Source organism: Epargyreus clarus, unplaced genomic scaffold (genome assembly GCF_041222505.1).
Source record: "Epargyreus clarus isolate Ecla_fem2 unplaced genomic scaffold, WU_Ecla_fem_2.2 ptg000005l, whole genome shotgun sequence".
Lineage (NCBI taxonomy): Eukaryota > Metazoa > Arthropoda > Insecta > Lepidoptera > Hesperiidae > Epargyreus > Epargyreus clarus.
The window spans coordinates 3,551,281-3,566,765 of NW_027332213.1; the positions used below are offsets into that span (position 1 = coordinate 3,551,281).

Genomic DNA, 15,485 nt, shown 5'->3' on the forward strand with positions numbered 1-15,485 from the left:
AGCAGTTTATATCCATATTAGTTTCGTTCGTAGCAGTTTATTACAAGTAGTATAATTTATATTAGACTCGTTTTGTTATTGCTTGCTTATGGTTAACTAAGAGAGAGAGAGTAGAGTAAGAGTAAGAGAGTGAGAGTAAGACGACCCGCGTGGCGGAGCGGTCACCATGCCGGTCTGACGCGCAGAGGGTCCCGGGTTCGATCCCCGGCCAGACAAATTTCTAAATGATGAATTTAGATTTCTGTTTCTGGGTCTGGGTGTTTGTGTATTTGTCTCTGTGTGTGTCCATAGCACCCACGATACAGGGAATCCTAGTGTGGGGCTGTGAGTGTAGAAAGCGTTAAGCGTTAGTAGGTATATTGTACTCGTATGAACGTAAATTAGAAAGTCAGATACTTTTAGGCAAATACGAGTAATATAATTATGAAGTTAGTTGTAAAGAAGAACAATTAGTAATAAACATTGTATTTTAATTAAAATCTGTTAACCAAACGATGCAACGAATGATACAGTTATTGAAATATTATACTAGTCGGCATTTGGTTTATGACAAGATTCGGCTTTAAACTTTGTCTTGGGTAATGAAACCACTGGTTCGAGTTCCAGATCCTCTTCTTTTTTTGGAAGTTACTTAATCAAGAAAATTTTAAATGTCAAATATCACTTCCTTTAACTTTGAAAGAAAACAGTGTAGTGTAGGAAAACTAGGTTTCTTAAAGCTTTAAATAATATTCTCAAGGTTGTAGGTTGTTTTCCTCCACGCAGCATCGCATAGCAACCTTGTTTAAATCATCAGGCGATAATTTATAGAGAGAACACAACTTTTCCACATAACAAATACGTACTAACATAATTAATGTACTGTTGAAGGTAGAGATTGCAAAAACGCGTAATTTATCAACAGGCGGCCTTATAAATAAGTTAATGCTTCCCTCGTCCTCTTAATCTCAATCTTTGGTTACGAGCAGGTATAATAACTGTCGAACGCTTTTACATCATAATTGTACAGTCGCTAAAAAAATGATGAATGAAAAAAGTTAAATCACTTTTGAAAAGCTTTTTATTTTTAATTCTTACTAATTAACATTGATGTAGTGCTCGTAGTCATTCAAGTTCCATTTTTGGCGAAACACTATTGATAGGTGTTTCCCTTATCCCAAGTGTAGTGAAAAATGCTGAAAGGAGTTACGAGGCCGATTTTGAAAAAAAAAACAATAACTGCATCTTTGATTTTTGAAAAAAAAATCCTTAGCCAGGTCGAACAAGTTCATTTTGATAAAATGAAAAACGCCTTGTATTATTCCACCATCGGATAGTGTCGCATATAAGGATCAAAATCTGAGAAGTAATGATATATGACAAACTAATACATGCATTTAATACTACTACAGGCTGTTTGTTTGTTGCAAATAGTGTACTTTATTCTACTATCGACACATTGCACAGTAGTTAAAGTGCCACAGTAGAACGCCAAAACAAATTCGTTTTGATTCTGCGCAGCTGTAATGTAAATATGCATGTGTAAAACAATGTTTGTTCCTGGTCTGGTTGTATGCGCGTCTGAACTTTGTTCGCAGAACTCCGTGTTAAGCGCTAGCATGTGGCTAGTGGTGAATTATTTTACTAAAACGCTATAACTATTCGTTGTTACCTGTGAGATGTAACACTGGCGTGTGTTCTTTATTGTTCACAAGTGGAATGAAGGGGAATATTAAAATTTTCAAGTGATCGATCAAAATTTTACTTTTAATGTTGTGTCCTGTCCAGTGATATCGCTTGCTTATCACATGGACTTATCGGGAAGATGTTAGTCGCAGTGACTGCACCCATTCGCAGCACGATGCAAGAATCAATGCAATGTCTAGTAACCATTAAAAGGGCTGTGTTCTGGTTTAAAGGGCGTTGTAAAGTAGTAAATAATAGGTATTACAAATTAGACACCTAAGGATAACATCTTTGATAATAATTAAGATGGGCACGTCTCATTTTCAGCCTGTTTGTTAGACCTGTTAAGGACCTTTTCCATGTTGTAGGTATGCCCTAATATTGTCCCTGTGGTCCCGGGACCGGTACGGTATTCTCCTGCCTGTCGTAAGAGGCGAAAAGTGGCTTCCGGGGTTGCGGGCGGCAAGAGTGGAAGCTCAAACCAGCTCCAGCAAGCGACCCCGGGAAGGACAGCGGTTTTGTTTGGTCGCATATCGCTGTAATCCCCAGGGTATGTGAGAGGAGCATTAATGCGCCCCCCAGGGCAGAGCCCGATGGAAGGGCATCTCGTTAGGTGGACTCCGGTTGTGTTCCGTTGGAGATCCCGGTGTTCTCCACCTAACGCCTAGGACAGTCACAGGGGGTTTTAGTGCGGTAAAAATCCCACATAACCCGGCGTCACTCCCGTGGCGTCGGGTGCCGGTACTATCAAATAAAAAACTTAAATCTGTTGCTTTTGAAATCAAAAAGCTGTTTTCGCTTAGAATTACATCCGCGAACAATTCCACAGAGGTTGAAGGATTTGTTTTTTCAATGGAAGCGCTGCGTTGCGTTCTCTTTTTGTTTTGGTCTACACTTTGCACTTGTTGTAAATGGTGGATTATTTTAGACTCGATTTACCTAGAGTTTATAAAGTTGGGATTGAAATTTAGTGACTAAATTGTGGTGTTTGTTTAGTTTTAAAATTATTTTGTAATTGTCACAGTATTTCGCACCAACACTTTTAAGTCCCACAGCCAAATCTCCTTATATGGACCTATCTCAACAATAGAGAAATGAAACCACGCCACCACACCAAGCCACGATGTGGAATTTATTAATTACCGTTAGCTAGGCATTTGTGGGATAATTTAAATTAGTCCTAAAGGAAATGTTCATCATACTGGTCTGACACGGTTCTATGGTTATATGCTTATTGCTCTAATTGTACCTACCTATATGCACTTGACTTTCAATACAGTCATTATAATACGTACAGTAGAAATTAATTCGTAAGTCAAGCTGTGTAAAAACTCCAATCCATCTTCACAATTCCCTACCTCACAAGTTGAACATAGGAAGCCAAAATACCACTATATTGGATAGTAGAAACATGCGGAAATGCATCGACCAATTCAATCGAACGCCAAACAATCTGAAACCCGTAAAGAATTTACGCGCTCGCCTGTATCAGATGTTTACACTCGCTCCCGACTGTTTACCTTTGGGGCCACGTGCGCTAATTAGCCCCTTATTACTCAATCATATTGCGCTATTCGCGGATTGTTTAGACAATCCACTGGGTTACGCTGTGGTCGTGGATAGAGTGCTTTTTATGAATAGAAGCAAAAAGCAGAAGCACTGCCTGTGTGTGCTTGTGTAGCTCCTAACCTATCTGCAGTTTAGTTTAGGTCAGAAGTTATATCGATTCACCCACTATTATCGATCCACCGTTGTCAGATTTCTTGCAATTCCATACTTGGAGAGGCACATTAAGCTCACGATCCTGGAAAGTTAACACTTTGGATAGCTGCAGTAAAAAACTTCCCTTATAAAACTTGGATGAGTGGTTTAGAGATATCTAACAAGGGCGATTAAAAAAAAACAGACACTTCTCAGAGCGCGTTAGAATAGGCATGGCCTAAAATTATCTCACATTGAGAGACGGTTCGTGCCCAGCAGTGGGACCGTAATATGGTGACGACAAAATTAATCCTCTGATTCCGTGTTGGAGCAGCAGTGGTGTGTGCTGCAGGCCTTCTCAGTTGTGAGGAGGACCATGCCCAGCAGTGGTATTTAAGACTTGCAACGTAGCGAATACCTACATGAACCCTTTTCCTTGTTATCGTCACAAAGAAATCGGAATGTTATTTTTCTACTAGCGAACACACGAACAGGAAACCGTACTGGAAGTTAAGCTAAGATAAAATAGAAGAGTTGTTGACGGAAACGAAGTGAAGCTATTTTGTTTTCTACAGGTAATAAATAGAACTTTGGCTAAATCTGGCCTCGAGTTTATTGGGTGTCGGCACAGCTACGTGCCATCGTACATAATAATTTTTGTATGTACTTTTTCAAACTCAAAAGAACATTATACATATACATAAAATATAATTGGATTTTGATATGAATTTACTTATAAGGAGTTTTGGTGTATGAGGGTATTGATACCCAAAGGTCTACATTACGATCGACAACAGAATTGGGCAGCGAAAAAGCAATTGGAAATTGGTGCGATAGGATTGGAGGTCTACAAGGCTGCAGTGAAAATCCCACATCCTACAAAAAACTTCACCGTGTGTTTGTCCCAAAAAGACAACTTGGAACTCTTGTCAGTGATTCCGTGTTACATTTTTAATATCACCAAAAAGTGACCTGTCGTCTCTCCCACCGCAAAAAATTGGGACTACCTAAATGCGAAAAATTTGCCTCTAGGGATTATAGACAAAAATTGGTCAAAATTGATATAACTAATAGCAATAAATTTGAAATATAAATGTTTGAATGTAAATAACATAATCGTGATGCCTAATAAGATTTGAACGCCACCTTTTTTTGTAAATTTGCACTGGACCCGACGTGGTTTGTTAATAGGTCAATGGTTCCTTTAAAGCAGCTACTTTTCTTCTTAGATATAGATAAACCAATACAACCAAACCGACAGTGAATCGATCGTAAACACGCAATAAAATGGTGAACGAGACCGCTTTGATCTCGAGGTTAATACACCATATCAATTCAGTTTTAACTTCAAATGATGTGCGTACCGATTGACTTAAATCTCATTGTGTAAACTTACGTTGTTGTTCACGTTTGAAATTTTTAACAGTCTATAATTGTAGAGAAAATGTGTACTGTTAAATAGGTATACCAAGAATCGATAGTTTCACTGTTTTTTAGGGGATCCATTGAACTAATAGCCCATCAAGATGGTAGAATCTTTAGTGATTCGGCTCTGGATGCACCACCATCACACCTATTTTTGCCTAATAGCAGTGCTAAATGCTGTTGTATTTCGCTTTGAAGGATCGTGTAAGGAAGACATACTTATTCGAGGCGTTTAAACTAGCCCTCTGGGGTAATGTCGCATCTGTGGCCAATCTCTGGGAGGAATCTAATCTTATTTGAGATCTCGATGGGCGGCATTACCTACCATGAACTGGACTATATGCTTGGTTGCTCCGTCATTGTTATAAAACGCCTGAAAACTAAATATTCATGTCATATATAGAAAATACATCTTTTTTGGATGTAGAATTAATCATAATAAAATTGATCAGCAGCGTTTTCGTGCAATAATACCTACTCATCGTTTTAGGATATTTGCAATAGCTTTGTTCTCCAATTTTTTAAGCGAAGATATCATGTTGTCATTTATTTCAGACAGATAGATTCTTAGGGTGGGTTGCATCGGAAACCCGGTTAAAGTTTCCGTTACAGTTAAATATAACAGTAGTTTGACGGTAGCGATGGAATGTAAGAATTCTGTGTTGCACCAATTGATTTGTCATTAACGTCATTTCTGTCGCTGTCACCGCAATTTTTATTCGAAATTGACAGATAGGAAGTTGACAAATACTGTAACTTTAACCGATCGAACTTGACCGGTTAAAGTTAAGTATTAGTTATGACGTAATTTCAACCTCAACTAAAATGGTGCAACTACTATGCTTCTGTAATTGTTAAAGTTACATGATGCAACCCACCCTTAGGGTACTTAAGTTGTGTAATTTGACACTGAAATCACTAATCAAAATTGAAAATACATTTTCTATAACTTCTTGAATTACGAGTAAAATATCATCAAGTTTTAATGGCTATATAACATTTATTTTAACATTATCTTAAAACACGTTGGCCACCAAAACATTCACAATTTCTCGAATGACGACATCACCGTATCATATTATCATTCATTACAGTATCAAGATAAAATAAGGGCTCATTCTGGCAATAGTGGTTCCTAGGCACTAGAGCCCATTCGAGATCTGATCTCGGCACTAATTATGCAGAGTCCTTGACTTTGATTGGGTGGAGTACTCCTGAACTTGAATTCCCAGTGTAGCTGTCTTTATGGGTCATTACCTTGACGAGACAGAATCAATATTCGGTCTAGGTTATTTGTAGGTGCGGAGAATATGAACCAAGTTACCTTACCAATGAATGCGAAATAATGTTTAATAAACTTGTTCAAAAATTATAATTATTATTTTTTCACCAGATGCAGAATTATAATTAGCAGTTAAATTCTTCGATCACTAATAAAAGCTAATGATCGAAGGTTAAATTATATAGTTTAGTTTAGAATGTTGTTTATACATATATATAAGTTTTACAAAATCTAAAAAATTATGTGTTATCTCAATAAATAAAGTGTCAGTTAAATCCATTATTAATGTTAATATACATTTAATTATAAAATTTTAGCAGCGATAATGAATTACAAAACTCCACACAAAATATAAAATATCTGTATGATTTTAAAAAGAAACCATATCACTACCTGATTAATATTTAGCATATTCGTTATTTACATTTTCCATTACTTTATATTACAAGAACTATAATATTTAAATTAAAAAAATAGTGTCGCTTTTTCGGTACAAATAATTATTTCTTGAGCTTGAATAAGCTCTAATTTTATATCATTAAATGGCTAGTTTCCTTTTAATTTTATTGCTTATGTATGTATATATTGTTGTGTGATATTTGACTCCTCCAATCGTAGTGACCTCGGCTACGTCTTCTGTTGACGGCTCTGAAAATATTAAACAATGTAAGTATTGCCTCTAATACCGGGTTGCAGGTTTTACTCCAGACCAGGCAAATAATTAAAAGATGTTTCTTATATCCTAGGTTCGTGTCTTTGTCTTTATAAGTCAAGACATCTGTATTTGTGTATCACGACAATCATAACGTATGGTTATGAGTGAAGAATGTGCTTTTTATTTATCATCTTGGAAAATATGGTTTGACTCCCGCGGCACCACCGATACAACTATTTCTACCTAATAACAGTAATGTTAAACGCTGCTGTGTGTGTTAAAGGTGTGGTAAGGGAGACATACTTTTTCGAGGCGTTCCAGCTTAGTCCTCAGGGGTAGCGGCGCATCGGTGGCCGACCTCAGGTAGGAATATCTAATCCTATCTGGGGTTGATTACAGATGTCCATGGGCGGCAGGAGCCACTTACCATCAGGTGGACTGCATGCTCGTCTGCTACTCCTGTATTATAAAGAAACCTAACGAAAGGGAGGATAACACATATATTATGTATTGTTCGTATAACTTAATCTTACCTAAGTTTTGCCAAACCGGAGGTGGAAACACCGGTTGTTGCGAGAACACATAAACGACTTTGGAATCTCTCCTTAACCCAACTTCTTTGGCATTTTCCTTTCTCGATAACTCCATTCGATACCAGAAAGCGGGTTTTCTGTAAAAAAAAGAACAACTTTCAAAAACAATGAGACACAAATTGCACGAATTTTTTTAAGTTTTATTCATTAAATGAAAGCAAAATCCGCGTGGACAATGTGAAAGTAAATTGAAATCGATTGTCTGTCTTTTTATTAGAAATTTGGTAAATTTGCGATTTGCGGTGCAATATCTTTTTAAATCCTTATTTGGCTACGTAAAAAAGTTTATATCGTAACAGGTAGAGCTGTAAAACAGGAACTAGTTTATTTTTAGAGACAAGTGGCGCCACCTCTGAACCCAGTAGGCAGGTACACAATTACAAACTCAGCCGAAACTAGAAAGGCTAATCTAACAACGTATGCAATTTTTGCTCTAAACACCCGCTACGGTCTTTGTAACAGTATAGAAAATTTCAACACCAACAGATGGCGCCAAATGTCTCACATTGTATATACATACAGCGCCATCTCTTATTCATTCGGGCCACTTACTTCAAATGGTCTTGGACGACGTTGTTCGCAATGGGGATACATATTTTCTGCACTGGATCGCTCATTAGTTGCCCCACTGTTTTAATAGGCGACTTTTCTGATACATAAATTTCTAATAAGCGGGAGGCCATTGGTTTTAGTTGCGCTGTCAATAATGATAAACCATGTTACAAATGTAATAATAAAAAATAGATGAAATAGGTGAAGCCTTAAAAAATAAAATAAAATAAAAACTGTTTACTTCCTCTAATACTAAAATTTATTTACAAACTTGTTTTTCTGTATTACGTAATATTGTAAATCTCTGGGGGCTCTTCAAGTAAGGTGCAAAAAGAGTTGTTATTCAAAGCCGGCAATGCATAGGCCAGGTATGTTCATAGGCAAAGGTGACTTCATACTATCAGATAGCCTGCCTGCCTTATCGTTAGATACAAAAATAAAAAAAGAGTCAACGTTCCACTGTATTTCAGCAAAGATTATGTATTTGTATTTTTTTTGTAAAAGTATTTAATTATAACCTGCTACTTACTAAAATCAGCTCTCAAACAAGTTTCTGCACGATACAAATGTTCTAAGCAAACATGGACTTGAGCGAATTTCATCAGGAGATTCTTCCAAGGGCTTATATCGATTTCATCAGCTATTAGCGGTACCTGTACAAATTAAATGTATGAATAAATTATCACATATCATAATAATAATTATTACGTACCAACGTGGCGGAAAATGTAGCAAATTGTAAATATAATAAGTAACGTAATAACTTTACTAAATTATACATAAAAACATAGTTATTAACTTTTGATTCCAAAATGGCACCTATTTTATATTCAGATTAAACAAAGAAAAACTGTTAAAAACCACCTTGAACAATCGGGCCTAAATCTGCACCTTCTAATATATTGTCTCCTTTCATACGTAATTTAGAAAAAACAGAATTTTTATTTCCTTCGCCCAAAAAATTCACCTTTTTGTGAATGAAAAAAAATCTGAGACCACCCTACCAGTGGCGCCCTCTACCGCATCCGATATAGACACTCCCAATTCAAAAATACAAACCTACCTCATTAACATCTTTCTTCTCAGCAACCAAACCATGTTTCTTCAACGACGCGAAGTCATCAACTGTTAATTCATTGGGGTCTTCTATACAGAAGGATTCGGTGTCCAATCGTATAGAATTCTCGGCGGTAGAGAGCGATTCGAAAGGGTTCAGAGTGAAATCACCGCCCATACTCATGTCGTGGATAGTCTGGTTTATTTGTTCTATTGACTCGTGTGACCTGTAAAATAATGGTGAGTATGTATTACCCTTTTTTATCAGGAGACTATCCTAGTCAGAAAGTCTTTTTCTTAACTGTATAATATCTTTTCATATTCCATGCGACAGCGTTAGAAAAAGTAAACGATAATAAAATAATATAATTAAGATTTAAATAATAACTAACTTCAGCTATTTTAACGATAAGAAACATTTTTTATCCTTTACTTTGTTTGCCTGCTTCGCCATGGCCATATCTTTTTTTAAAGTTTTTATTAAAACTTTGACCAACAGGATAAGACAAATGTATTTAAAGTTGATTTATAATTCAGTGAATATCGATAGATAATAGTTATCACTTAGCACTAAGTCCTTTATAAAGTTATTAACTACTTTATTTTTTTTTAAATAAATGGTGTATGAACGCTCACCTAGCATCAGTATTCCAGATACCGGCAATGAAGAATGAATGTTCCAACAGTGACATAATACGTGTGTATTCCCACACACATTTCTCTACACCCACCTGTAAGATAAAAGTTAATTATATCAATATGTTTTGTGTAAATGAAATCTTAAATATCTTAAATCCACCGTAAATCAGTGGTAAGACATTTTAAATTTGATGCAAGCAACTCCATCTACCAGCAATGTTAGGAAACAAAAATGAGAGATTCATAATGTTTTTAAAAAGGTAACAGGATTCAATCTTTAGTGATTATTTTTCTTCCACTTGTTTTTACTATAATACATAATATTTAATATATAATGATATTTTTATTACCTGTGCTACTAACGACAGTGCTTGTGGCGGACTGCTGCGGAGGTTCTTAAGCACTTTCGCCGCTTGCGAGTGACCTCTAGAGAGCTTCAGTACCAACTTTGATAGGTATGTTTTGTTGTTTACGTCAATCTGTAAGTATATAGAAATAAATTTTGTTTCCAAATATAAATGTGATATTATTTTGCCATCTTTGTCCCATTGTAAAGTCTCCGCTTAGAGTGCAGAGTGAGTAGGGTTTAAAGGCATAGCACAGTACAAATATGGACCAGTATGGAAACTAAGCCTAGTTGCTAAAATAATTACCTACACTCCATTGAAGAATAAGGTTGTCACTATAATATTTTTTAATAATAGTGTTTTTTTTTTCTATTTTAGCATTTACTGTGCTATTATGATCAATCAATATTTCTACTGTGGCCATAGTCTATCACACTAGCTGAATGGAGGTTGATAGATATTTAAGTTTTCCTCATGTTCTCTATTGTAAATTTATTATTTTTTACGTGTACTTACAAATGGTCTAATTTTTCCAGTTGCAACAAATTTCAAAGCTTGAATCAATAATGTGATTAGTTCTTCAGCTGTTTCACAATCTGAAATCATATATTAAAATGTACCAAATTTTAATATACACCACATGTATGATTTAAATGTTATGTGGTTGGCAGACATATTACCCCTTGTATGGAAAATGGGTATGATGATCAATAAACGTTATTTAATTTTAATATTTATCATTTAAGGATTAAACCTATTCCATTATAAAGGTACCATGGGGCACATTTGCACAAAATAAAAATATGTGGATAGGCATAAAAAACATGGATGCATTTTACGAACTAAATACACATCACAGACACTGCTGGAAGAATTAAAATCATGGACCATACTAATATTATAATACCATGTTAAGATCAACACATACCTCTTAAAACATCCCACAGTTTATATGTGAAATCGTTACTAGATCCAGATGTACATAATCCTGTCAAACACTGCTTCAAGGTGCTTGTGTCTTCCGTGATAGCGAGGAACCCTCCCACAGGACATTCTGCTGTGTACGTATAGTTCTCGGTCTCATTCAACAGTTCCGTAAGACGCTTCGAATTATTGAGTTTCTTCATGCCTGTTACAATGTTTCTGTAAAGTACAAGGGAAGTATTGTAATCAAATACATAGAATTATTTGTTGGTAAATTAAAATGTGTGATAAATTTAAATTTTATCATAATGACTCGATCTTTATAATTTTGGTACAATCTAGATAACCAATGATCTTAGATGTGTGGATAGACTACATAACATTACTTTCATTCTCTGTATTAATAATGTGTCTTAAAATTTCTTTCTACTATCTATGAAATAAAAAATAATATACAATCCAAATTTACCTTATAACAGCAGTGCCCAAGTTAACAGAGCTATGGCCAGCCGCGGTCATGTCCACTAACAGTTGATTGATGTTGTGGAGTGAGCTCACTGACTTCCAGATAGGGTTGCATAGACTTGCAAGATGACCTATGATGACTTCTTGGCTCTAGAATGATGGTACAAATAATATATATTCGAAGATAAATGAAGGGAAATTGTTTATTTGGTAGTTATAAAACAATATTTATTTACACAATTAACTAAATTAATAATCTCAATGACTAATAAAGAATTGTAACTACTTACAACATCAACTATTTACTAAACTACTACTAATTTAGATGATAAATCAGAAAAATCTGTTTTCATTCTAGTTCATCTCCCAATTTAACTCAAATGAAACTTATAAAATATTGGTAAAAGCTTATAATTTTTCTATTGTAAATTTTGCCAAAATTTCTTTATCGTTTATCTATTAAGAATTAAACAAGTAGGATTCTAAATACAATATCAATAACTATAGGACACTAAATAGCCATATCAACCTGGAAAACTAAAATGAAAATTACTTACAAAATTAACTTTGCAGCTAATGTATGGAGTTATCAACGTTTTGGAGGACCATTCGCAGTGCAGCTCAGTGGCGCCGCCGTGCGGAGCGTTTAACAACTCATCAGTGCTTAGAGCTCCATAGGTTATACCGGAGAGGACGTATTTGCAATCTATTAATAAATCCACCTAAAAATAAACATAAACTTTACATAAACTAGCAGTTGTTGCTGTTGAATATGATACCAATATTTGCAAAAATTCCTATATTATAATAGAACAATGTTTAATTATAATTTCTGCTTTAAGACAGATTTTTGACGTGACAATGTGTTATAATTCGATGGAGCCGGCTGGACGAACTAAAAAACATGACTCATGCGGCGTTACCTCGCTCTGAGGCGTTACATTGAAGTGCAAGCGAGAGCGCGGAACGAGCGACAAAGAGGCACAATCGGCCTCCGCGTATTTACCTCCTACTCTATATTCATACAAAATATCTATCGAACAAATAAAATTAAATTATAATATAATTAAAATTTTCTTTTGAAAAATGCAACCATTCCAGCAGTATTTTCTTAGGACGCTGTCAATTTCAACTATCGTCAGTAAACCGACTTTACAAACAACCGATTTTTTTTTATATATTTGAAGCAGCAAAGAAGCATGTAGGCCTCCTGATATTAAGTGGTTATTCAAAGCTGTACTAAGCCCCAACTAATCCAGGAATCCTACTTGTATTAAAACATGTACTACACCATTTTAATCACACAACTGACTCAAATACAAATGGCCTTATAAAGGCAAAACAAATATGCTTGACTACTGGTGTGTTAGAAGCCATTCAAACTGAATTCAGTAGGTGGACCACACCAATCAGAGACAAGTTGCGAAATCTCGTGTCATAGGCTAAGACTCACTTTCAGTCACTGCACCAATAAAGTAAGTAAGAATCTAAGTAAATCTTACCATATCTTCCTCAATCTTCTCCAGTGCAGCATATTCTGTCATCAGATTTTCTACATCCACTTCCTCCAAAGTAGAAGACCCTCCATAACTGACGATTCCTCTAGCAAAATGCTTCTCATCTGGTTGCACAGTTAGAAGCAAGGGCATACCTTCATCTGATGGGTTACATAGAAGCCACATTGGTAATGAATCCTCGGATGGAATGTTGGACAAGTTTCTGTTGTAGAGATTCGCTATTTCCCTGAAATTGTCAAGTGATTCTTGGTAATGTATATCAAATGATGCAGAGACACCTACATACTAACTTAATATGAATCTTATTTGTGACTATCAGATATTTATTTGTTCATGTCGATGAGCTAAACTGTATTCTTATTTATTTAAAACAAACCCTAAGTAGTTCTTATATTTTATTAATGTTCATTTTTTGTTAATTGCTGCTGTGTTCTAGATTGAAGGGTGTGGTAAGGAAGATAAGTACATGAAAGTATTAACATAGTTTTGGTATGTCTGTGACTAACCTTATTCAATTTTATTTGGTTTTCATTAAATATACCCGTGGGTGGCAAAGCTTATTTATCATCATGCATCCTTATCTTTTACTACAATTTTATATTGAAAATTGATAATGTAAAATGTAGTGAGAAATCTCTAAACCAAAAATAATAATAAGACATGAGCGGCATCTACAGACTTTTATTACAATTTTGAAATGCTAGGAATAGGAAAATACCTTGCTTTGTCCACCTGTATGGGACCATGGCAGGCCTCTTCCTTCCGCCATATTTGTGGCTCATCAGGGATCATTGTGTCATCAAGAATTGTGTGTAGACTTAAATCTAGTTTTAATGGAGATCCTGTTAATTCCAATTCCTCTGAAATACAAGAAAAACAATGTTGTTTATAAAAAGTGTGGCATTGGTGTTCACATAGGAAGGGTAAGGTAAGGGAGACTTAATCAAGACATTCTAACATAGTCCCTAGGGGTAGCGGCGCACCTGTGGCATACCTCAGGTAGGACACCAATCTTATGTAAGGTTGATTACGAATGTCTTTATTTTTATCGGATGAACTGCATGATCTTTGATACTTCAATAGTATAATAAAATTACTGTGGCAAGGCTTAAAAGTTATAAATTAAGCTCATTATTATCCCAGATGCATGAGTGTGGGTATTATTATAACAGCCAGAAAATTTCAGGCCAAAGTTCACACTTTCGTTCGCTTTACATACCTCGAACTTTGAGAAACTCATGCGATGTGGTACCCAGTAGTGAGAGTATAATTGGTTGATAAACATTTGACGAAAACATTTTAATAAATTTGTTTATACTTACTTAGTATTATTTTGAACAGAATAGTGTGACCTTACCTGCTTCTCTACTTTTATTCTTTCCATAATTATCTGACGCAGAATTCAATTGTTTCGGCTGTAATAAAAACAATCACGTTAATACACAACTAAGAATTTCTTTAAAAACAAAAAAGTTTAACTTTTTTACACGTCCTCCTTTAGAAATATAGTTAAAGTTCCATATTAATAAATACCTTTAAGTACACAAGAACAATATCTTTATCATTTTTCGTAAACATTTCTACATAGCTGGGACTTGATAGTTTTTCGAAAACATATTTAGGGAAACTATCTGAAACTGGTTGGTATAGATTATTCATTGTAAACTTGTTAAGTGTAACATAAAAGAAGAAAACAAAATTAAAATTCGAATCCGTTGCGAACGACACACCAACAATTTAAATTTTAGGCACGTAACGTCACTGTCATTGTCAGTTGTAAACTTTTTACATGAAAGATGTCACAATGCTTTCGTCCAGGAATGAAATATATTCTTTTAAAATAATCGTCACAATCGTAAATATTAATATTGTAACAACTGTGTCAAATTTTGGCGCTGTTTAATATATCGCTATAAAATTTATACCAATGGTTGCAATGCCGAATGAAAATGCAAAATATGTTCACTAGATGGAGCTATCATAAGCACTGTGCTTCAATGTTAATCCAGTTTTATTATATTTAAAAATAATTACTCATTTATTTGTAACTATTTTTTTTTGGAAAAAATTATAATGTAAGTACTCTTTTTACTAATAGAAATAAGTAGTAAAAGTAAACCCCGTAATATTACATTATTTGAAATCATGAAATCAGTTTAAGAGATTAACAAAAACAAAACTATTATAAGTCTTTGGGATTTAAGTGATAATAAGTTTTCAAAAACGCATATAGCTTAGAATATTTAGAAAATCTGAGGAGAGTACTCTCGATTGAAATCACTACGCTATCACAGCTTTTTAAGCACCTCCAGGATGGAAGACCATCCGTCCGTGGAAGAACAAGAGTTCGTACTAAAACTGAAGTGTAAGTCCACAGAACTATCAGTTCACGGGCGCAGCTCGAATCATTTTATTCAAATTAACTGAGGTTCATTGACGCATGTTTGACGTAAACAATTAGTAATACCATAATTCTTTATCATCACGAACATTATTAGTTTTTGAACAGGAAAAAGCACTCACATTATTGATTACATTTTTACTTAAAAAGTGCGTCATAGATTACAAAAAATACAGATGCAGATTTTTTATCTACAAGGGCGAAAATCTACGTTATGTACGTTATCTTACCTTATACCTATTGTTAAAAGCCAGTGATAACCT

General features: G+C 34.9%; 1 protein-coding gene across 1 annotated transcript; it reads right to left on the bottom strand.

Annotated features, from left to right (window-relative positions):
• Positions 1 to 6,307: 6,307 nt before the first annotated feature.
• On the bottom strand, positions 6,308 to 14,579 carry Zwilch (zwilch kinetochore protein). Its single transcript, XM_073093876.1, has 15 exons — positions 14,355 to 14,579; positions 14,179 to 14,236; positions 13,540 to 13,681; positions 12,807 to 13,047; positions 11,862 to 12,026; positions 11,309 to 11,454; positions 10,844 to 11,058; positions 10,432 to 10,511; positions 9,919 to 10,047; positions 9,566 to 9,660; positions 8,937 to 9,156; positions 8,403 to 8,526; positions 7,874 to 8,018; positions 7,262 to 7,398; positions 6,308 to 6,721 (listed from the first exon to the last, which is right to left on the bottom strand). Exons 1-15 carry the CDS (start codon positions 14,478 to 14,480, stop codon positions 6,612 to 6,614), a joined length of 2,133 nt encoding a protein of 710 aa, XP_072949977.1. The 5' UTR covers positions 14,481 to 14,579; the 3' UTR covers positions 6,308 to 6,611.
• Between the last annotated feature and the right edge of the window lie 906 nt (positions 14,580 to 15,485).